General features: G+C 47.7%; 2 protein-coding genes across 3 annotated transcripts in view; both read right to left on the bottom strand.

Annotated features, from left to right (window-relative positions):
• LOC143731044 (uncharacterized) overlaps positions 1 to 1,006 on the bottom strand; it is a 2,780-nt gene extending 1,774 nt beyond the window's left edge. The window contains exon 1 of the mRNA XM_077221684.1: positions 839 to 1,006. Coding sequence (XP_077077799.1) covers positions 839 to 1,006 — 168 coding nt within the window. The remainder of the gene's footprint in view (positions 1 to 838) is intronic.
• The window catches only part of dync1h1 (dynein, cytoplasmic 1, heavy chain 1), a 99,242-nt gene that overhangs the window by 26,685 nt on the left and 47,319 nt on the right, over positions 1 to 25,238 (bottom strand). The window contains exons 37-59 of one of the 2 annotated variants that reach the window (XM_077221740.1): positions 24,623 to 24,763; positions 24,317 to 24,550; positions 22,797 to 23,003; positions 22,568 to 22,689; positions 21,648 to 21,813; positions 20,736 to 20,899; positions 20,320 to 20,449; positions 17,015 to 17,148; positions 16,828 to 16,942; positions 16,097 to 16,258; positions 15,801 to 16,015; positions 15,447 to 15,651; positions 15,188 to 15,361; positions 14,103 to 14,222; positions 13,902 to 14,022; positions 13,125 to 13,320; positions 11,348 to 11,465; positions 11,045 to 11,260; positions 5,274 to 5,486; positions 4,374 to 4,501; positions 3,421 to 3,574; positions 2,034 to 2,180; positions 1,203 to 1,353 (exon numbers count right to left, since the gene is read on the bottom strand). In XM_077221740.1, the coding sequence (XP_077077855.1) occupies positions 1,203 to 1,353; positions 2,034 to 2,180; positions 3,421 to 3,574; positions 4,374 to 4,501; positions 5,274 to 5,486; positions 11,045 to 11,260; positions 11,348 to 11,465; positions 13,125 to 13,320; positions 13,902 to 14,022; positions 14,103 to 14,222; positions 15,188 to 15,361; positions 15,447 to 15,651; positions 15,801 to 16,015; positions 16,097 to 16,258; positions 16,828 to 16,942; positions 17,015 to 17,148; positions 20,320 to 20,449; positions 20,736 to 20,899; positions 21,648 to 21,813; positions 22,568 to 22,689; positions 22,797 to 23,003; positions 24,317 to 24,550; positions 24,623 to 24,763 (3,733 nt within the window). Of the gene's footprint in view, positions 1 to 1,202; positions 1,354 to 2,033; positions 2,181 to 3,420; positions 3,575 to 4,373; positions 4,502 to 5,273; positions 5,487 to 11,044; positions 11,261 to 11,347; positions 11,466 to 12,523; positions 12,720 to 13,124; positions 13,321 to 13,901; positions 14,023 to 14,102; positions 14,223 to 15,187; positions 15,362 to 15,446; positions 15,652 to 15,800; positions 16,016 to 16,096; positions 16,259 to 16,827; positions 16,943 to 17,014; positions 17,149 to 20,319; positions 20,450 to 20,735; positions 20,900 to 21,647; positions 21,814 to 22,567; positions 22,690 to 22,796; positions 23,004 to 24,316; positions 24,551 to 24,622; positions 24,764 to 25,238 lie in introns of both variants that reach the window. The other variant, XM_077221741.1, reaches the window with a different exon arrangement.

Here is a 25,238-nt window from a genome sequence, read left to right as displayed (position 1 = left end):
TCATCATCCTCCTCATCATCATCCTCATCACCATCATCCTCATCACCATCATCATCATCCTCATCACCATCATCCTCATCACCATCATCCTCATCACCATCATCATCATCCTCATCACCATCATCCTCATCACCATCATCCTCATCATCCTCATCATCCTCATCACCCTCATCACCATCATCATCATCCTCATCACCATCATCCTCATCACCATCATCCTCATCACCATCATCCTCATCACCATCATCCTCATCACCATCATCCTCATCACCATCATCCTCATCACCATCATCCTCATCACCATCATCCTCATCACCATCATCCTCATCACCATCATCCTCATCACCATCATCCTCATCACCATCATCATCCTCATCATCCTCCTCATCACCATCATCCTCATCACCATCATCATCCTCATCATCCTCCTCATCACCATCATCCTCATCACCATCATCCTCATCACCATCATCCTCATCACCATCATCCTCATCACCATCATCCTCATCACCATCATCCTCATCACCATCATCCTCATCACCATCATCATCCTCATCATCCTCCTCATCATCATCCTCATCACCATCCTCATCATCATCATCATCACCATCATCATCATCCTCATCATCATCCTCATCATCATCCTCCTCATCATCATCCTCATCACCATCCTCATCATCACCATCATCACCATCATCACCATCCTCATCACCATCCTCATCACCATCATCATCCTCATCACCATCATCATCCTCATCATCACCATCCTCATCATCATCATCCTCATCACCATCCTCATCACCATCATCATCATCCTCATCATCATCATCCTCATCACCATCATCACCATCATCATCATCCTCATCATCATCCTCATCATCCTCATCACCATCATCATCATCATCATCCTCATCCTCACCATCATCATCCTCATCCTCATCATCCTCCTCATCATCACCATCATCATCCTCCTCATCATCCTCACCATCATCATCCTCATCCTCATCCTCACCATCATCATCCTCATCATCACCATCCTCATCATCATCATCCTCATCATCATCATCATCATCATCATCCTCATCATCACCATCATCATCCTCATCATCCTCCTCATCATCCTCACCATCATCATCATAATCCTCATCATCACCATAATCCTCATCATCACCATAATCCTCATCATCTTCCTCATCACTCACCCTGTAGCTTCAGCAGGTCCGAGCGCTTCTCGTCCACATCGGGCCGCTCGGCCTTCAGGACCTCGTTCAGGCACTGGCTCTGGAGGCTGCTGCGGGTCACCGTGAAGTTCACGAAGGTCACGCGAGAGCAAAGGTCGGGAGGGAACTCCACCTGCAGACACAGGACAATTCAAGCGCTGTGTTATGCTGTGCAAATAATCGGGAAAATAACTGTGCCGTGATTAAAAATTATTTAATGATGAACTTAATAATCAGAGGCATTAAACGAGTGCGAAGAAGTACACTCATAACAGTAGCGCTGGGGAAATCTATTCACCTAACTATCGCCATTTCTTGTTTATGATTTTAAAAACAATTTTATTCATCTTAGTACAGTATGACGCTTCTGAAATAAAAGTCAGAAAGATGTGATGAATTGTTTTTGTAAATATGACTCATCTTATACATCATGTACAGTCTGTGTAAGTGTATGAGTTAGCTTTTCCCGATGGTCTAGTGTTAAAAAAAAATACACTGCAATATCGAATCACAATACTTGTGATTTTTAAGAATTGCGATTCTACAATACATATCATATATCGGCACCCGAGTATCGTGATCGTATCGAATCGGGATGTGTGTGTATCGTCCCAGCCCGAGGAAACAGCAAGGTGTGTAAGTCGGCACAGCGGTGTAATGTCTGGCGTATGAACTGCTTTTAAACAGCGCTCTGTGATCTACATATCACATGCAGTGCCTCACACAAACAAATGTCCTTCTACTAACATTATAATCACAATACCAGGGAGAACGAGCTGTATTAATCTGTATTTAAGCTGTATTCACACGCACCGTCGGGTCTCGAGTGGAGAGGAAGATGACGAAGGACGGCGACAGATCGATGTCCTGATCCCCGAGAGTGATGAGCACTCGGCCACCCGTGCGGCGCACCTCGCGGTTCAGCACCGGGTTCAGGATCGGGTCGTAGCTCTCCACGTCCTGACACACACACACACACACACACACACACACACACACACACACACACACACACACACACACACACACACACACACACACACACACACACACACACACACGACAGAGGACAGATGGGGTTCAGGGTTCACAATGTTCAGGGTGTTTGTGTCTGTGTACCTGCACCAGCAGAGGGGTGTGTGTGTGTGTGTGTGTGTGTGTGTGTGTGTACCTGCACCAGCAGAGGGGTGTGTGTGTGTGTGTGTGTGTGTGTGTGTGTGTGTGTGTGTGTGTTTGTGTGTGTGTGTGTACCTGCACCAGCAGAGGGGTGTGTGTGTGTAGTACCTGCACCAGCAGAGGGGTGTGTGTGTGTGTGTGTGTGTGTACCTGCACCAGCAGAGGGGTGTGTGTGTGTGTGTGTGTGCCTGCACCAGCAGAGGGGTGTGTGTGTGTGTGTGTGTGTGTGTGTGTACCTGCACCAGCAGAGGGGTGTGTGTGTGTGTGTGTGTGCCTGCACCAGCAGAGGGGTGTGTGTGTGTGTGTGTGTGTGTACCTGCACCAGCAGAGGGGTGTGTGTGTGTGTGTGTGTGTGTGTGTACCTGCACCAGCAGAGGGGTGTGTGTGTGTGTGTACCTGCACCAGCAGAGGGGTGTGTGTGTGTGTGTTTGTGTGTGTCTGCACCAGCAGAGGGGTGTGTGTGTGTGTACCTGCACCAGCAGAGGGGTGTGTGTGTGTGTACCTGCACCAGCAGAGGGGTGTGTGTGTGTGTACCTGCACCAGCAGAGGGGTGTGTGTGTGTGTACCTGCACCAGCAGAGGGGTGTGTGTGTGTGTGTTTGTGTGTGTGTGTGTGTGTGTACCTGCACCAGCAGAGGGGTGTGTGTGTGTGTGTGTGTGTGTGTGTGTGTACCTGCACCAGCAGAGGGGTGTGTGTGTGTGTGTGTGTTTGTGTGTGTATGTGTGTGTGAGTACCTGCACCAGCAGAGGGGTGTGTGTTTGTGTGTGTGTGTGTGTGTACCTGCACCAGCAGAGGGGTGTGTGTGTGTGTGTGTTTGTGTGTGTGTGTGTGTGTGTGTGTGTGTGTGTGTTTGTGTGTGTGTGTGTGTGTGTGTGTGTGTGTGTGTGTGTGTGTGTGTGTACCTGCACCAGCAGAGGGGTGTGTGTGTGTGTGTGTACCTGCACCAGCAGAGGGGTGTGTGTGTGTGTGTGTACCTGCACCAGCAGAGGGGTGTGTGTGTGTGTGTGTGTGTGTGTGTGTGTACCTGCACCAGCAGAGGGTTGCCGAACCGCAGAGCGCTCTCCAGATTCTTCCTGAAGGCGTCGTCCAGAAAGCTGGTGCGTGTGATCTTGCGGTCCTTATACTCGTTCATGATGAACTCTGTGGCCTGACCCGACGGGTCGATGATCAGCGGATACCTGTGGGCGGCACACGCACGAGACCTTCAATGACCCCGCAAACCTTTGATTGCTTCTAATGCCATGCCAGCTTTTAATGGCGATACATTTATGAGAAACCATATCAGGATTAGGACTGTCAAATAAAAATTTTCATTTCAAATTTTCATTAAACCCCCCCCCCCAAAAACCTGCACATTTGACTGTAAACACCAAGCACCAGAACGTTTGGTGTCGAGCGGCGCACGAGACATGATGGCGTCACTGACGCAGAGTGTGTTTGTAAGCTTATCCAGCACAGCGGGAGCGGCTGCGTCGCTAACGTGAAAAATGGCAGGAATAGGCTGACGAACACCCTCAAGTTTGACCCTAACCCTTCATTTCAATAAAAGATGCAATCCTTGATTTGCTTATAGCGCTCACGCCCTCTAGTGGACATAGCAGACAATACAGGACTCTTATCCTCTGACACAGAGGTCTCCAACCCTGCTCCTGGAGAGCTACTGTCCTGCAGATTTTAGCTCCAAGCCCAATCAAACACACCTGGACCAGCTAATCAAGCTGTTCAGGGTCACGTGATACTTACAGGCATGTGTGTTGGAGCAGGGTTGGAGACCCCTATGAAGCATTGCCTTTAGAATTCGAATTTTGCTTATATTTAAGAAAGAAATTTAAATTAAGTTTTTCAGACATTTTGACAGCCTTAATCAGGATTTGTGTTAATTTCTTGCAAACTTTTAACAAATTCTTAAAAAAAATCCTGGAATAGGTATAGACAATCTGGAGCGCCTCTGTGAAGTGACGTGTGTGTTCCTCTCACCGGTTGAACCTCTTCAGCATGATGGCGTTCTCCGTGCACAGGTCGTCGGCCGGCAGAGAGTTAGCCTGCCAGCGCAGCCGCTCGTCAGCGTTAGACAGATACTCCGTCCTGGCGATGTCCGTGCGGAACTACAGATCAGGAGAAGATCACAGATTAAAGAACTACAAAGAAGATCACAGATTAAAGAACCGGGAACTGCAGGAAAAGCAGTGGAAAACAGATTTATAATCTCCATCTGCTGTTAGTCGCAAGCAGCTGTTGATGAAGACTAGAGCAACAGTTAGAGAGACTCATTCATTCACATTTTCCACATATATATATATATATAGGCCCTGATAATCATCACAAATACTTACGCTTGCTACATTTCTGTAAATCAGTTTTTGTGAATGAATGAGTTTCTCTGACTGATGCTCTAGTCTTCAACACCCGAGTAACAGCAGATGGAGATGATCAATCGGTAATCTACTGCTATTCCTGCAGTTTTTTTTCCCGGGTGTGAAATGTTTAATTATCTGTCGAACTTGAACCGAAGTGAACTGAATTTGTGGAAGCGAAATAAAAAGGACTGAAATTTGCCCGTAGAATATTACAGGTTGTATTTTTATCCAGAATGAATATTTTGGAAGTGAAATCTGAAAGGTGAATATGGATTATTGAATTTTTAATAATGAATTTGTGTGAATTGTTTTGAATTGAAATATTCACAGCTTGAATATACAACCATGTTGAATTTCAGCTTATAATAGTGCAAGCCCTAAAAATACAATGCATTAAAATCCAGGCACTGTTAATGCAATGCATTCTTTTCCAATTAGTGCAATTCAACAAGCTTTTGTGTTTCAAAAACATTAGTCATGATCGTGCTTCCGCCCAGCCGGACTGAGTGTGTGTCAGTACCTGAACGTTGGCCTGCTGGAGGTGATGGGACCAGGTGGTGAACAGGTTCTGCCGCATCTGCTGGTCGAAGTAGCCGGCGTATGCTACGAACGCCGCGGAGAGCAAGCAGTCGCCCGCGATCGTGGACATCTGGTTCTTAAACGTCTCGCTCGTCTTTTCCCAGCGTTCCCGCTCGGCTGATAAACTCTTCAGCAGAGCTGTGCTGCGGTTCACCTGCACACACACACACACACACACACACACACACACATCAGTGACGAGTCACAGACACACACACATCAGTGACGTCTTCAGTGACGAGTCACAGACACACACACATCAGTGACGCACACACCAGAGACGAGTCAGAGACACACACACGTACCAGCTCAACACACACACACATCAGTGACGAGTCAGAGACACACACACATCAGTGACGCACACACCAGAGACGAGTCAGAGGCACACACACGTACCAGCTCAACACACACACACATCAGTGACGAGTCAGAGACACACACACATCAGTGACGAGTCAGAGACACACACACATCAGTGACGCACACACCAGAGACGAGTCAGAGATACACACACGTACCAGCTCAACACGCACACATCAGTGACGAGTCAGAGACACACACACGTACCAGCTCAACACACACACACATCAGTGACGAGTCAGAGACACACACACGTACCAGCTCAACACACACACACATCAGTGACGAGTCAGAGACACACACACGTACCAGCTCAACACACACACACACACTTCAGTGACGAGTCAGAGACACACACACGTACCAGCTCAACACACACACACATCAGTGACGAGTCAGAGACACACACACGTACCAGCTCAACACACACACACATCAGTGACGAGTCAGAGACACACACACGTACCAGCTCAACACACACACACATCAGTGACGAGTCAGAGACACACACACGTACCAGCTCAACACACACACACATCAGTGACGAGTCAGAGACACACACACGTACCAGCTCAACACACACACACACATCAGTGACGAGTCAGACACACACACACGTACCAGCTCAACACACACACACACACATCAGTGACGAGTCAGAGACACACACACGTACCAGCTCAACACACACACACATCAGTGACGAGTCAGAGACACACACACGTACCAGCTCAACACACACACACACATCAGTGACGAGTCAGAGACACACACACGTACCAGCTCAACACACACACACATCAGTGACGAGTCAGACACACACACGTACCAGCTCAACACACACACACATCAGTGACGAGTCAGAGACACACACACGTACCAGCTCAACACACACACACACATCAGTGACGAGTCAGAGACACACACACGTACCAGCTCAACACACACACACACATCAGTGACGAGTCAGAGACACACACACGTACCAGCTCAACACACACACACACACACCAGAGACGAGTCACAGACACACACACGTACCAGCTCAACACACACACACATCAGTGACGAGTCAGAGACACACACACGTACCAGCTCAACACACACACACACATCAGTGACGAGTCAGAGACACACACACGTACCAGCTCAACACACACACACACATCAGTGACGAGTCAGAGACACACACACGTACCAGCTCAACACACACACACACATCAGTGACGAGTCAGAGACACACACACGTACCAGCTCAACACACACACACATCAGTGACGAGTCAGAGACACACACACGTACCAGCTCAACACACACACACATTTGTGACGAGTCAGAGACACACACACGTACCAGCTCAACACACACACACACATCAGTGACGAGTCAGAGACACACACACGTACCAGCTCAACACACACACACATCAGTGACGAGTCAGAGACACACACACGTACCAGCTCAACACACACACACATCAGTGACGAGTCAGAGACACACACACGTACCAGCTCAACACACACACACACATCAGTGACGAGTCAGAGACACACACACACGTACCAGCTCAACACACACACACACCAGTGACGAGTCAGACACACACACGTACCAGCTCAACACACACACACATCAGTGACGAGTCAGAGACACACACACGTACCAGCTCAACACACACACACATCAGTGACGAGTCAGAGACACACACACGTACCAGCTCAACACACACACACATCAGTGACGAGTCAGAGACACACACACGTACCAGCTCAACACACACACACACACACACCAGTGACGAGTCAGAGACACACACACGTACCAGCTCAACACACACACACACATCAGTGACGAGTCAGAGACACACACACACGTACCAGCTCAACACACACACACACACACACCAGTGACGAGTCAGAGACACACACACGTACCAGCTCAACACACACACACACACATCAGTGACGAGTCAGAGACACACACACGTACCAGCTCAACACACACACACACACATCAGTGACGAGTCAGAGACACACACACACGTACCAGCTCAACACACACACACATCAGTGACGAGTCAGAGACACACACACGTACCAGCTCAACACACACACACATCAGTGACGAGTCAGAGACACACACACACGTACCAGCTCAACACACACACACACCAGAGACGAGTCACAGACACACACACGTACCAGCTCAACACACACACACATCAGTGACGAGTCAGAGACACACACACGTACCAGCTCAACACACACACACATCAGTGACGAGTCAGAGACACACACACACGTACCAGCTCAACACACACACACATCAGTGACGAGTCAGAGACACACACACACGTACCAGCTCAACACACACACACACCAGAGACGAGTCACAGACACACACACGTACCAGCTCAACACACACACACATCAGTGACGAGTCAGAGACACACACACACGTACCAGCTCAACACACACACACACCAGAGACGAGTCACAGACACACACACGTACCAGCTCAACACACACACACATCAGTGACGAGTCAGAGACACACACACGTACCAGCTCAACACACACACACATCAGTGACGAGTCAGAGACACACACACACGTACCAGCTCAACACACACACACACATCAGTGACGAGTCAGAGACACACACACGTACCAGCTCAACACACACACACATCAGTGACGAGTCAGAGACACACACACGTACCAGCTCAACACACACACACATCAGTGACGAGTCAGAGACACACACACGTACCAGCTCAACACACACACACACCAGAGACGAGTCACAGACACACACACGTACCAGCTCAACACACACACACATCAGTGACGAGTCACAGACACACACACGTACCAGCTCAACACACACACACATCAGTGACGAGTCAGAGACACACACACGTACCAGCTCAACACACACACACATCAGTGACGAGTCACAGACACATACACGTACCAGCTCAACACACACACACATCAGTGACGAGTCAGAGACACACACACGTACCAGCTCAACACACACACACATCAGTGACGAGTCAGAGACACACACACGTACCAGCTCAACACACACACACATCAGTGACGAGTCACAGACACACACACACATCAGTGACGAGTCAGAGACACACACACACATCAGTGACGAGTCAGAGACACACACACACGTACCAGCTCAACACACACACACACCAGAGACGAGTCACAGACACACACACGTACCAGCTCAACACACACACACATCAGTGACGAGTCAGAGACACACACACGTACCAGCTCAACACACACACACATCAGTGACGAGTCAGAGACACACACACACGTACCAGCTCAACACACACACACACCAGAGACGAGTCACAGAAACACACACGTACCAGCTCAACACACACACACATCAGTGACGAGTCAGAGACACACACACGTACCAGCTCAACACACACACACATCAGTGACGAGTCAGAGACACACACACACGTACCAGCTCAACACACACACACACCAGAGACGAGTCACAGAAACACACACGTACCAGCTCAACACACACACACATCAGTGACGAGTCAGAGACACACACACGTACCAGCTCAACACACACACACACATCAGTGACGAGTCAGACACATACACGTACCAGCTCAACACACACACACATCAGTGACGAGTCAGAGACACACACACGTACCAGCTCAACACACACACACACACATCAGTGACGAGTCACAGACACACACACATCAGTGACGAGTCAGAGACACACACACGTACCAGCTCAACACACACACACATCAGTGACGAGTCAGAGACACACACACATCAGTGACGAGTCAGAGACACACACACGTACCAGCTCAACACACACACACATCAGTGACGAGTCAGAGACACACACACGTACCAGCTCAACACACACACACATCAGTGACGAGTCAGAGATACACACACGTACCAGCTCAACACACACACACATCAGTGACGAGTCACAGACACACACACATCAGTGACGAGTCACAGACACACACACATCAGTGACGAGTCACAGACACACACACGTACCAGCTCAACACACACACACATCAGTGACGAGTCAGAGACACACACACGTACCAGCTCAACACACACACATCAGTGACGAGTCAGAGACACACACACGTACCAGCTCAACACACACACACATCAGTGACGAGTCAGAGACACACATACGTACCAGCTCAACACACACACACATCAGTGACGAGTCAGAGACACACACACGTACCAGCTCAACACACACACATCAGTGACGAGTCAGAGACACACACACGTACCAGCTCAACACACACACACATCAGTGACGAGTCAGAGACACACACGTACCAGCTCAACACACACACACATCAGTGACGAGTCAGAGATACACACACGTACCAGCTCAACACACACACACCAGAGACGAGTCAGAGACACACACACGTACCAGCTCAGCTCAACACACACACACACACACACACACACACACACACAGTAGTGTGAGTTAGTAGAAGAGTTATTTCAAAACTAAATGTGATTAACTTGATTAAAACAGGGTTTGTACAGATACTGTAAAATGGAATTGCTGGACTTTAAACACTTTTTTTCTTCTTCTTGGACTACAATCAGAGATCTCACTCAAACAATATCTTCCTTTATCTTTTAAATAATTCTAAAAAAGCCAAACAGATTAATAAAAATATACTAATAAAACAAAATGGTACAAATGAAGTGCAGCACATGCAGAGCCTGTCGCTTTAACCACTGACAGGATAATATGATAAAGATATCGCTTCCCTTATTCAAACTGATTATTATGATGGAACTGAAGAATAAAAGCTGTATCATATACTCTGATATTTATATGAGCAACATCACACTCAGTCATGTGAACTGTCTCTATATCAGACAGACTGCAGAGTTAATTTGTGTGAAAAGATTGTTTTATCAATAAAATTAAAAATAAATATTGCCTTTCAATAATTGTCAAGTACTCCTCCATAAAAATGGGTGTTTTCCAGGAGTCGAACTCCAGCACTTCGTACAAACCCTGTAAAACACCTTCTCAATGGAACCAGAGTAGAAATATTGCAAATGAATTCAAACACAGAAGAGAAAGAGATTCTTTTTTTATCAGTTGTTCTCAGAATCTTTAAATCTCTTAGAACTTATTTTTTAGGGGTCGCTTTTATGCGATTATTTTGTTATTGTCATTTCATATATTCTTCTTAGATTGATAGCATGTTTTATGTATTCTTTTTATTTAATTGAACCCTTGTAAAGTGCTCCGAGACGCAGTGAAGTGTGTCATCAGTCGCACCTTCGCCTCCACGGCCGCCAGGTCGGCTTTGATGGCCTGCGCTTCTGAGATTAGCACGGCGTACTCCTCCTTGTAGCGCGCGATGCTAGCCTCCAGATCCCGGATCATCTGCTCCACCTCCTCCGCCTTCGTCTTGTTGTCGGTGGCGTCGTCCTCCAGCTTCTGCAGCTCGTTCCTCAGGGGCTCCACGCGCTTCAGCATGTCTGCGTAATTCAGCTGAACACAAACCCAGAGGTCAGGGGTCGCGGGGGTCAGGGGTTACGGGGGGTCAGAGGTCGCGGGGGTCAGAGGTCAGCGGCTTACCTGAGCGATCGCCCACTTGACCATGGGCCCGCAGGCCAGAGAGGCGCGGTTGACCTGCTCGTAGTTGTAGCTGGGGTTAGACATGTAGTTCTTCTTCATCTTCTCCCGGATGGAGTCACTGGGACACGCAGAGAGTGTGTTAGAACTGGTGTTTCACACACACAAACACACACACACACACACACACACACACACAGTCACAGTCACAGTCACAGTGTCCAAACCACACGCCATCAAAGGTGTCGTTTCCATGTTAATCAGAGTTTCTGTCAACGCCGACACACGACAGACGATTCGCTTTAGAAACGGACACGGTTGTAACAACAACATACAAAGACCATGGTAATCTCTAAGTGATTTATTTAAAGTTAAAATAATTGAATGTGAGTTTGAATATCATTGATAGCCGTACTGAAAGCAACTACAGATTATTCACCTCATCTTGAAATAAATGAATGAAACAAGAACGTGATTGACATGGATTCTTGTTTCAGTCACTCAGTATGAGTTTTTATTGTCAAATTGGCTTCATATTTATGAATTTGATTATGTGCTTATCCAGTTGCGCTCGCAGACTCCGCCCACACGCTTCTCTGATTGGCTGTGGTGTTTGATTGATTTGTCACGTCTGGTCAGGACACTGTAAAACATCTACACACTCATGCAAATACAATGTTTTTCTTCAAACTAATACAACACACATTATCACAGTTAAAATATTTTCTCTAAGTTAATATTTCAATCATTTAACAACACATTCACATGTTAAAGGGTCTGATAATGGTCACATGATGAATGAACACTGCGCTGAACTGAATAATGACTGTCTTCTGTAGAGATGAATCTGAGTTTGAGTCTCATCTCTGATGGAGTTTCATCACTGACTGGTTTATGACTGAAGCTGTCCTGTATAAAGCTAACTGGACGTGCAGCTACACTAATAAAATCTATATTCAGTGTTATTTTGATTCCATTTATTAGAATATTACATGATCCTGCTGTTACTTTGCCACACTCGTCTCTGACTGATAACTGAATACTTCCTAGACTGAAACATTTTAGGAAGTAGCTGCTTTGAAACTATATATATAGTGAAAATCGCTAATCAAAAACCTTGAGCTGAGGCGAGAGCCGTCTCACACCTGAGAGGAAGATGTGTGTAGGAGATGATAATACCTCGTGTCCTCAGAGACAAAGTTGACTATGCTGGAGATGAAATTGTCTCTGATAATAACTTGTCTGATCTTTTTCCAGTCACTAGTTTCCTCGCCGAGCAAGAGGCAGATCGACTCTAGAGCCAGTTTAACGGCTGCCGGTGGGTTAGCCATAGCGCGCACTTCAACAAGGTGCTGCTTCTTAATCGAGCTGACGGCTAGGGAGGGAATGGAGGGTTTTAGGACCACGAGGACAAACGGTTCATGCGGCGGGAGCGTAGCGGCCGCGGCGTCGGGGAGAGGGACCGAGTCACGTGACCCGCCAGTGTCGGGGTCTGTGATAACATCAGTTATCAGTAACATCATAGGCTGTGATTGGATAACTGGACTCACCAGCGGACCAATCGCATCGCAGCATCTCAAATGTTTTATGCGATATTCAAATTTTGTGCACATGTTAGATTCACTGCATTGGATGTAAACGGAGCTAGTGATGGTGAGTGAGTGTGTGTCTGAGGACTACGGTTATATGTCAACGCAGCCCGTGTGTGTGTGTGTGTCTGAGGACTACAGTTGTCCTCTCTACACGCGGCGGCCACCGCTCCGCACCGGCAGTCAGTCACCTGATCTCATCAGCAGAAAAGTTCACAATAGTGGGGATGAAGTTCTCGCGCATAATGATGGAGCGAATCTGCTTCCAGTCGGTGGTGCTCTCGCCCAGCAGCAGACAGATGGACTCCAGCGCCAGCTTGACTGCCGCCGGCGGGTTGGCCATCGACCGCACCTCCACTAAGTGCTGCTTCTTAATCGACTTAACAGCTAAACGAGCCACGAGCGTGAGAAGACACAGAAAGAGTGAAGAGAGCAGAGACATTAGCGCAGTGAAACAAACGCCCAACACCACTAGCAATCACACAAGAAGAGCTGAAAGCAGAAAAACACCAGGAAACATCCACTGCCGCCTTTGCCTTGCTTAGCTGGGGTTTATTAAAAGACACTTAATATTCAGTAATATTATTGATATTTCAGACAGTTTCAGATGAGAACAAAACTTGATCTGAAAAATGACTCTTCTGTAGAGATGCTTTACAACTGAATCTGAATGAGTCTCATATCTGAGGAAGTTTGCGTCATTGATTCAGTTATATTGCTGTTTATTAGTCTTGAAACAATCTGTATTATATAGACTTGCTATAAGACACCGGCTAAATGTCTCCCAAATATGGAGAGTAATCTGATGTTGTTTGGACTGACAGCAGTGAATATTTCATTAAGAGTAGATCACAACAAGACAAGAACAACTACTTCAAACAGTTTTTAAGGTGAGCAGATTCTCTGGAGCTGTGAAAGCCGAAGCAACAGCGTCAGTGTGAGCGCAGGAGAGCGGAGAGATCGCGTACCGTTCTGGGCCTCGATGACGGCCGGCTCCACCTGGTCCAGGTCCTGCTTCACGCGCAGCTGCTTGTCTTTGATCACTTCCTGCTGCTTGTAAACTGCTTCCTGTATCTCCTGACTCATGACCTGTGAAGCAGAGCGAGAGGTTAGGAGCAGCGAGGGCTTGATCCACACCGGTGGTCAGGGACGCTCCGAGCGAGTCTTGCCTTCTTCTTCTCCGCCTCCTGCTGGTCCTTCACCATCTTCTTCAGCTTGTCGTTGGCGGCAGCGTTTTTGACCTCCAGCTCCTGACTCTTGATCCGCAGGTCGCGCCGCAGCTCCTCCACCTGACACACACGGATAACGCGCTTAATCAGGGTACGAAACGGGGTAGTAATGTATTACAAGTAACGTTACATCAAAATATTAATCTGATTCCATAACGCACAAGTAAAGTAACGCATTACTCTATAAATTTACACATTAATATTTGAGTTACGTTTTTAAACTACTAAATTAGGATTCTTTCTCTTCTCCATAACATTGATGAAAAGAAAAGACAAAAAGCAGAACGGGCAAAAAGCATAGAAGTAAATACATTACTTTTAACTTATAATAACGTTTAGAGGTCTTTTGATGGCATGTATCGCTCTAGAGTGCAGGAAATATTACAAGTGCTCAAAATATGATAATATTCTAAATGTGTTTTTAACAGAAAATTAAGGTGTGTGTTATAGGCTGTTGTTGAATGCATTACTAAGTTAAAAGTAAAAAAACAACAAAAAAAACTGCTCTGTGAAATAACTCCTGCAAACCCTGGAAGAGATCAAGCCTCAGCCAGCTTAGAAAAACGCAACATTACTTTACACAAAAAGTAACTAAGCAACGCAATTAGTTACCTTTTTTGGGGAATAACACAATAATGTAACATTACTTTTAAAAGTAACTTTCATAAATAGTAACTATGTAATTGGTTACTTTTTAGGGAGTAACACAATATTGTAATATTACTTTTAAAGTCACTCATTAAAGGGACATTACTTAGTTAATTGGTTACTTTCTTAGGGAGAAAACAATATTGTAAATTTACTTGGTTACTTATTTATAAAAGTTACTTTTAAAAGGTAATTTGATTGATTACTTTTCAGGGAGTAACAATACAGAGACATTACTTTTAAAGGTAACTTTCATAAAAAGTAACCAAGTAATATAATTGGTTACTTTTTTAGGGAGTAACACAATATTGTAACGCAATACTTGTATCAGTAACTTCACGCATCAGTGGTGTTTGCATGTGTGGTGTCGCACGCACCTGATCGACGGTCTCCTTGATTTTGCGCAGTCCCACGTTGAGGTGCATCTGCTGCTCCTCCAGTTCGCTGCGCTTCTCGTTGAACAGGTTGGCGTAGTGGTTGATGAAGTCCAGGTAGTGGCGTGGAGTGATAGCCATCGTGCGGCCGCCACGCTTTGCCAAGCGGTTGTTAGCCTAAGAACACCAGAGTAAGTGTAAAAGTGTGCAAAGGACCAGATGCGAATGCCTTCAGATCTGTGAACAGGAGACGCCCGCTGACCTGGTGCAGTGTCTGGTGGACGAACACGCAGCCGTTGACGATAGCCTCGCGGTGGGTGGGCGGCTGCGGCAGCTTATCGTACACGATGGGCATGTAGTCGGGCACTTTGTAGTTGGGCTTCTCCAGGTCCATCTTGCTGGTGAACTCTTTACCCACCTGGTAGAGCGCTTCAGTGGACCAATCACCAAACCAGTTGAGCACACACCTGCAGAATTTAAGTTTGTCTCATATTTGATGAAGTTTGCATCATTGATTCTGTTTATTAAGCTTCTTTGAAACAACCTTTACTGTATAAAGCATTAAAGAAATACAGCTTTTCCGGTTAGTGAACGGGACACGACGAGCGACGGGTACCTGTTGAAGAGGGCGGGTGACGTGGCCGCGCGGTCCTTCAGTCCCTCTGACGACGGGTTCATGGTGAACACAACATGCAGGTTCCTGATCACCTGACTCGTAAACCACTTGTAAAGCTCCTCATGGGTGTCCAGCATCAAGCCCTCCTTCTGCGCGCCCTCCTTGCACTGCGTCATCAGCGTGGCGTATTCGTCGCCCTCGAACAGGCCGGGCACCTGCAACAACACAGAGTTCAGAACACACACAGAACACACGCAGACTTCAGAACACACCAGAACACACAGAATGGGCCGCACCTCTCCGTTGGCCAGCAGTGTGTTCATGCGCTCCAGGAATCCCGAGTCCAGCACGTTCGACTCGTCCATGATGAAGGCGATCTTCTCGTTCTTGCACCCGGAGCGCCGGAGGACCGTCCGCAGGTCTTCGTCGAAGTCCTCGCCGGTGTACTTCCTGTGGACCTGCGCGGATATGATCACAGTTACTGAAGCCTTATTTTATTATACATACACATTCCTTGTTATTAATGTTACTCCATTGTCCTCTTTGATTTACAGTCACTATCTCTCTGTAGTCAAGTCACCTTGAGTTATACAGCGCTTTTAGCAATATAGATTGTTAATTTAATTTCCGATTATCACTGTAAAGTTGCTTTCAAACAGACTATTTTGGCTTTACAGCAGCTCTAGAATAAAGTTATTGTCCAGCTTAAGTTAGTTTTTGATTGATTCACTGTCATTGCAAAGATCATTAGTTATTAACTTATGGGCCGCTCAAACGACACCGTTCTAACCAAAAACAGGAAACTTTTAATGTTCTGTCCATTCATTTGCATAAAGTTTGGTGCTCGAGAACACAAACTTTAAAAACGTGTGTTTATATGAAGCAAAATTAATGTTTTGAGGATCATCTGACAAATTATTGCATCTTTAATTTTCTCAAGGAAGTGCACTGTACATTTAACCATGTTAAAACTGAATAAACATGTCCAAAAAATCTGACAGACAATCAAACGCTTAATGATTCTAACCTTGATCTGATAGACACTGAGTCCGTTCATCCAGGCCACGAAGCGTGAGAGCGTTGTCTTCCCGGCTCCGCTGACCCCGATCAGGAGAAGATGACCCTGCGGCTGACGGAAGATTCTGGAGGAGAACAAGCCTGACGTTACTGACACATCAGCCGGTGAAATATGTGTTTAACCGGGCTCTCTGTACCTGTCGATCCTCAGCACGTGATCCAGAACCTCATTGAAGAGCACAAGAGGAACGTCCAGCTCCTCCTCGTAGAACACCTTCAGTCTGGCCTTCACATAGTCGCGCAGCTCCTCCTGCTCCACGGGCACGTAGTCCTACAGGAGAGCAGGAGACGCGATGAGTTGCGCTGAGCTACGCGCTGAGCTACGGGATGAGCTGCGCTGAGCTACGGGATGAGCTGCGCTGAGCTACGGGATGCTGAGCTACGGGATGCTGAGCTACGGGATGCTGAGCTACGGGATGAGCTGCGCTGAGCTACGGGATGAGCTGCGCTGAGCTACGGGATGAGCTGCGCTGAGCTACGGGATGAGCTGCGCTGAGCTACGGGATGAGCTGCGCTGAGCTACGCGCTGAGCTACGGGATGAGCTACGGGATGAGCTACGGGATGAGCTACGGGATGAGCTACGGGATGAGCTACGGGATGAGCTGCGCTGAGCTACGGGATGAGCTGCGCTGAGCTACGGGATGAGCTGCGCTGAGCTACGGGATGAGCTGCGCTGAGCTACGGGATGAGCTGCGCTGAGCTACGGGATGAGCTGCGCTGAGCTACGGGATGAGTTGCGCTGAGCAACGCGCTGAGCTACGGGATGAGCTGCGCTGAGCTACGGGATGCTGAGCTACGGGATGAGCTGCGCTGAGCTACGGGATGCTGAGCTACGGGATGAGTTACGCTGAGCTACGGGAAGAGCTGCGCTGAGCTACGGGATGAGCTGCGCTGAGCTACGGGATGAGCTGCGCTGAGCTACGGGATGAGCTGCGCTGAGCTACGGGATGAGCTGCGCTGAGCTACGGGATGAGCTGCGCTGAGCTACGGGATGAGCTGCGCTGAGCTACGGGATGAGCTGCGCTGAGCTACGGGATGAGCTGCGCTGAGCTACGGGATGAGCTGCGCTGAGCTACGGGATGAGTTGCGCTGAGCTACGGGATGAGTTGCGCTGAGCTACGGGAGGATTTACCCTGAGCTACGGGAGGAGTTACGCTGAGCTACGGGATGAGTTACGCTGAGCTACGGGATGAGTTGCGCTGAGCTACGGGATGAGTTACGCTGAGCTACGGGATGAGTTACGCTGAGCTACGGGAGGATTTACCCTGAGCTACGGGAGGAGTTACGCTGAGCTACGGGATGAGTTACGCTGAGCTACGGGATGAGTTACGCTGAGCTACGGGATGAGTTACGCTGAGCTACGGGATGAGTTGCGCTGAGCTACGGGATGAGTTACGCTGAGCTACGGGATGAGTTACGCTGAGTTACGGGATGAGTTACGCTGAGTTACGGGATGAGTTACGCTGAGCTACGGGATGAGTTACGCTGAGCTACGGGATGAGTTACGCTGAGCTACGGGATGAGTTACGCTGAGCTACGGGATGAGTTACGCTGAGCTACGGGATGAGTTGCGCTGAGCTACGGGATGAGTTACGCTGAGCTACGGGATGAGTTACGCTGAGTGGGATGAGTTACGCTGAGCTACGGGATGAGTTGCGCTGAGCTACGGGAGGAGTTACGCTGAGCTACGGGATGAGTTACGCTGAGCTACGGGAGGATTTACGCTGAGCTACGGGAGGATTTACGCTGAGCTACGGGATGAGTTACGCTGAGCTACGGGATGAGTTACGCTGAGCTACGGGATGAGTTACGCTGAGCTACGGGATTAGTTACGCTGAGCTACGGGATGAGTTACGCTGAGTTACGGGATGAGTTACGCTGAGCTACGGGATGAGTTACGCTGAGCTACGGGATGAGTTACGCTGAGCTACGGGATGAGTTACGCTGAGCTACGGGATGAGTTATGCTGAGTGGGATGAGTTACGCTGAGCTACGGGATGAGTTACGCTGAGCTACGGGATGAGTTACGCTGAGCTACGGGATGAGTTACGCTGAGCTACGGGATGAGTTACGCTGAGCTACGGGATGAGTTACGCTGAGCTACGGGATGAGTTACGCTGAGCTACGGGATGAGTTACGCTGAGCTACGGGATGAGTTACGCTGAGCTACGGGATGAGTTACGCTGAGTTACGGGATGAGTTACGCTGAGTTACGGGATGAGTTACGCTGAGTTACGGGATGAGTTACGCTGAGTTACGGGATGAGTTACGCTGAGTTACGGGATGAGTTATGCTGAGTGGGATGAGTTACGCTGAGTTACGCTGAGCTACGGGATGAGTCACGCTGAGCTACGGGATGAGTTACGCTGAGCTACGGGATGAGTTACGCTGAGTTACGGGATGAGTTACGCTGAGCTACGGGATGAGTTACGCTGAGCTACGGGATGAGTTACGCTGAGCTACGGGATGAGTTACGCTGAGTTACGGGATGAGTTACGGGATGAGTTATGCTGAGTGGGATGAGTTACGCTGAGCTACGGGATGAGTTACGCTGAGCTACGGGATGAGTTACGCTGAGCAACGGAAAGAGTTACGCTGAGCTACGGGATGAGTTACGCTGAGCTACGGGATGAGTTACGCTGAGTTACGGGATGAGTTACGCTGAGTTACGGGATGAGTTACGCTGAGTTACGGGATGAGTTACGCTGAGCTACGGGATGAGTTACGCTGAGCTACGGGATGAGTTACACTGAGTTACGGGATGAGTTACGCTGAGCTACGGGATGAGTTACGCTGAGCTACGGGATGAGTTACGCTGAGCAACGGGATGAGTTACGCTGAGCTACGGGATGAGTTACGCTGAGTTACGGGATGAGTTACGCTGAGTTACGGGATGAGTTACGCTGAGCTACGGGATGATTTACGCTGAGCTACGGGATGAGTTACGCTGAGCTACGGGATGAGTTACGCTGAGCTACGGGATGAATTACGCTGAGCTACGGGATGAGTTACGCTGAGCTACGGGATGAGTTACGCTGAGCTACGGGATGAGTTACGCTGAGTTACGGGATGAGTTACGCTGAGCTACGGGATGATTTACGCTGAGCTACGGGATGAGTTACGCTGAGCTACGGGATGAGTTACGCTGAGCTACGTGATGAATTACGCTGAGCTACGGGATGAGTTACGCTGAGCTACGGAAAGAGTTATGCTGAGCTACGGAAAGAGTTACGCTGAGCTACGGGATGAGTTACGCTGAGCTACGGGATGAGTTACGCTGAGCTACGGAAAGAGTTACGCTGAGCTACGGGATGAGTTACGCTGAGCTACAGGATAAGTTAGAGGATGTGTTACGCTGAGTTACAGGATGTGTTACGCTGAGTTACAGAATGAGTTACGCTGAGCTCTGGAAGCTCCTGGGTGTTGTCCCGTGACATTTACCTTGGAGAGCCAGTTGCTGTAAAGTATGGGTTTGTTGAGGGCTTTGTCACGGTCGATGTTGGGAAAGTGTTTCAGGGCGACCATGTCAATGTTTTCATCGGTCCAGCGTCTCTCCTCGTCCTCCACCAATCTGTCAGGAGAATCAATCATTGTGTTATTTCAAAACAATCAACCACACATTGCTGCTGGAATTGGGAGAAATGTGCCGGTTTTCCCACACTGCCCTTCCTGACACTCATTTCTTTCTGAACCAGACAAATTTTCTTCCATAGTTTGGTATGTTCAGGCAAATATGAACATGTCAGTTGTACTCGGATCTGCAGCAAAGCAACCAGTCCGAGATCCCCTGAACGATGTAGCGATGGGAAACAAACTCTGGAGCGGTTCACTAATAGTGAGAAAGCAATGCGACCCACCGGTCCTGGAAGAGACGGAGCGCCTCGTGAGCCCAGATGCGGATGAGGCCCTCGACAGGCAGCGTCTCTAACGGCCTCAGCGCCTCGAAGATCCCCCGGACCCAGCGGGTCATCTCTCTCGGGGAGTAGATGTAGTGCGGCTGCGTGTCCTGCGTGAACCGCTCCTGTAACACACAGACCAGTTATAGCTAAACTGAATCATTTCAGAACAAACAAGCACAGCATCTTTATCTGGGGGGGTTAGCATGTCAAGTTGCAAGGCTAGTTGAGATCACTTCAAAGCAGGTTTACAGAACATGTGTTGAGTTTCAGCACTCTAGGATCTGAACAAGACCAGCACACATGAGTATTCAAGCCAAACATTTCATCGGATTCTGTGTTTTCAGCGATGCAGATGTAATCGCAGAATCATAAAAATGGAAACTTACGGTATAACATGGAATTTGGCAAATTTTGGATGAATAAATGATATGTAGGGACATCACACTTAATCAAGTGTGTGTGTGTGTGTGTGTAAATATTAAAGACTGTGTTCGAGTGTCTCAGTTTGCTCTGCTACACAAACTCAAGTCTGCGTCTCACTATAGGAGCACTAGGGATGTCAAACAAAAATTCGAATATTTGTCGAATAAAAAAAAAAACTTTACATTTGAATGAAAAAACAGTGCATTTGAATTTTTGGTGTCGAGGCGCGCAAGACATGATTACAACGTCACTGTAGCTTTTCAGCCGTGTTGCCAGCCCTAATGAGCACAAGAACCTGATCTCCTGCTCTGAGAGTGACTTCAGCAGCATTTTACCATTTCATCTGATCTATCGGCAGAAACACACAAACTCACAACTCTTCACTGCAACCTGCCAAAATAAAGGTTCAGTTTCACTTGAAGGAATCCTGACAGATGAAGTGCCAACCTGAGACATGGTGTAGAACTCGACCATGGCAGCGGTGAGCGGCTCAGCGAAGGTCCTCAGTGACGGGATGAGTCTCAGCATGGCTCGGTTGAAGGTGCCATAGATCTGGGTTAGCGAGGCCGGGCCGGGATAGTCCACGTACACCACCGGCACATGACGCAAAAACCTGCAGACATCATGAGTAAAGGGCCATTCACACCAAGAACGATAACTATAAAGATAACTTTAATGATAACTATATTTGCGTCCACACCAACGAACGATAACGGTCTGTTTATTCTAAGCTCACGCGCTACGGTTTCAAAGTGTGTACAACGTCATTGAACATGTTTTTGCTGTTCTTGTTGCACTTACAGGCTTTAACCAGCAGATGTCCTCAGCATGCTGTGATTCGAGTGAAGCTAGTGTAATGAGCTAATAATCTAACAGTGTATTTAGCTGACGGAGTCAATATAGTGGAATAAAAACTTCACCGCAACTTCAGCGGAAACAAGACAATGTTGTGGAAACGAGCGCTGATACCAGAGGCAATACTTCTGTTTATTCAGAGGGTATGAACCACTGTTTTCCATATCCACTTTCTTGAAAAGGGGCTTGACTTCTTAAACAGTGGATCTTTCTGGGCCTCGGCGGTTAACTTCTCCACAATGTCGTCTATCATTTTGAATGCGCGACCCTTTAAATTCGAGTGGATTCTGATTGGGTGTCAGTGTTTTATCTTTCAACAGCTTGAAAAAATTAGTTCTGAAAGTGATCCCAACAATATCGTTCATCATATCTTTATCCTTTATAGCTGTGGTGTGAACTCTGCTATTCTTTAATATGCAGAACGATTTTTAGAACTTTATATTTATGGTTATCGTCCTTGGTGTGACCGGTCATGTTAAGCAGTGATGATGATGATGGTGGTGGTGGTGGACCTGTAAGAGAGAGGCTTTCGGCCCGGGTCAGTGGGAGGATTACAGGCCCCGACGAACTGGATCCGCTCCAGCTTCACCCACGTCTGGTCTGAGGTGCGATAGAAGCCGCCGTGCTCCACCATCTGAACAAAACACACCGGTTACACTGCACACACACCAGCGAGAGCTAAACACCACACACACACACACACACACACACACACACACACACACACACACACACACACACCTGTCTGATGAAGGAGATGACCCGCTGCGTGCCGTACTTGTCCATGTCGGGCAGGTTGATCTCGTCGCAGAACAGCACCAGCCACTTGCCCAGCTGCACCGGGGCCAGAACCACACCGTTGGGGGTCCTGCGGTACTCGCAGTAATGATCGAACGTCTTCAGCAGCAGCTCCGGGGTCGTGGCGCTCGAGAAGTTCAGGCCCACCACCTGGAGGAACACAGCAGAGTCACGACACAACCACGACACGTGTGTGTGTGTGTGTGCACGCACAGAACACCTCTGTTGCATCGTCACTCTTATTCAGATCTATGCGTCTGCTCTTCTCTTTCTCCCAGACCTTTACATTTTTATTGTTTTAGGAGACATGCAGTGAGTGCATGATAACTCCTCAGTTCAAACGTGCGCATATACCACACACACACACACACGACTGACTGGATCTCTTCCCAAACCGTCCCTACCGAACATTTTCATCTTGTTTTTATTTGTTGACGAAAATGTCAATAGATTTTGGTCATAGTTTTCGTCATTCAAAACTGGTTTTTATTTAGTTATCGTGTCGTTTTTGCCTTGAAATGAACTGTGATGTGCAGGAATATTACAATTTTCGATCTGTAATTATTCTTTGAAAAATAACATACTATTCGAATTTTATTACTTTGCTTTGCTGGCCGCAAATGCAGTGAATCCATGATAAATACCAAGCACTAACTCGCAGTTATAATTAAATGCACTGGGTGGCGCCGTGGAACGCGTTTATTGTATTTGATCACAATGTCGTGGTCTGACTCGCGAAGTTTGAAATTACTTTGATGAAAATTATCTTACTAAATTATATTACAAAAGAATTACTTTTAATCTAATTAATTAATGGAACTGAGTTATCATTATATCACATGCAGTCCACACAGCCGATGACAGGAGAGTGTGTGCATCGCTGCACGCCAGCACTGCACCCGCGGGATCCGGGATTACGGATCTGATAGCACAATGATTTTGATACTTCAAGTTTGGAGACAGATTTAAGAACAGAAACACAAAGTGCTGTTAGAAACTTCACTTACACACGTTCTCTGTCTCTGCGACGCCTGTCAGCGCAGCGCGTTCTCACTCGAACATGTGGATATTGTTGTTTTTCTCAACATGAAACAATATAAACACAACCATATGCCGACTCGAGTGTGTAGGCCTACGTTCTGTACTATAATAGCGCATTCTGCTTTATTAGCGTTTTTTTCTGTTCGCGCTGCTCGAGCTCTAATGATTTTGTTCTTTATATTTTTTGGTATACACATGTCTTCCATTAAAAGAAAGCCTTAAGATATATCGTAAGCTTGTGTATATTGCCTAATCGTAAGCTTGTTCATAAATGCTGACAAAAACGTAACATCTTTCTCTTTAAACGTCATTTAAATAAATGAATATTAAGATTTTTATACAATATATTTTTATACAATACAAATATTTGAATACAATATTTTTGAAAAATGTCCATCCCTAAACTGAAGCGTGTTCCTCACCTCCATGTCGGGCAGCGCTCTCAGCGCGCTGAAGAGGGTCATGGTCTTGCCGGAGCCGGGCGGCCCACAGAGCACCAGAGGCTTGTGTTCGGCCAGCCAGGTGTAGAGCAGCGCCTCGTGACGCACCGTGTCCAGCGTGGGCACAACCACATCCGGAGACGCCACCTTATGAGTCTCCACCTCGATCTGAGGCACCTTCCCCTGCCACGACTGCCACTCGCCCGTGATGCACACCTGCAGAGCAGAGCAGCGTCAGCACACACACACACACACACACACACACACAGCCTGAGGGGGGTGTCGCACCTCGTAGTCGATGATCGGCACGTTGGGCGCGGACGGCAGGGATACGGTGGTGATGCGGCGGATGTACTCGCCGAGCTCCGCCCTCATCTTCAGCCGGCTGTCGCCCGAGAACGACCACAGCACCGCGTAGATCAGGTACTTCTGCACACGGGGAGAGTCAGCACGCAGGCGTCACTTACACACATCATGCACATGTATGAGCTGGCAAAGACTGATTCAGGCTACGTCTACATTAACACATTTGAAAACGGCGTTTTCGTTTAAAAACGTTCCCGTCCACACTAGTGTTTCCAGGCGTTTCCCTTTTCAGTGCGGATGAGAAACTTCTAAATTCTCCTGACAGCGCATGTGTAAAACCTCCCAGAAGCTGAGAGCTCACTGAGATCATACAGACGGGAAATAAAAGATCATTTTATTTAGTGAAATATCTCCGTATTGACGGATGCGTTCAGGTCGCTCTCACAGTTATACGTTTGTGATGAGAGTTGTGAATATGAAATGTGACTGTGATATGAAGAGTGTGTAAAGTAACACTTTAGCAACTGTGTGAAAGTGAACAGCACATAACAGGCACGATACCGCTATAAACATGAATCTCTATTGGTACTATGTCACA

Source organism: Siphateles boraxobius, unplaced genomic scaffold, assembly GCF_051911475.1.
Source record: "Siphateles boraxobius isolate OS27281-9 unplaced genomic scaffold, OSU_SipBor_1 85, whole genome shotgun sequence".
NCBI lineage: Eukaryota > Metazoa > Chordata > Actinopteri > Cypriniformes > Leuciscidae > Siphateles > Siphateles boraxobius.
This window is presented reverse-complemented; position numbering and strand designations above follow the sequence as displayed.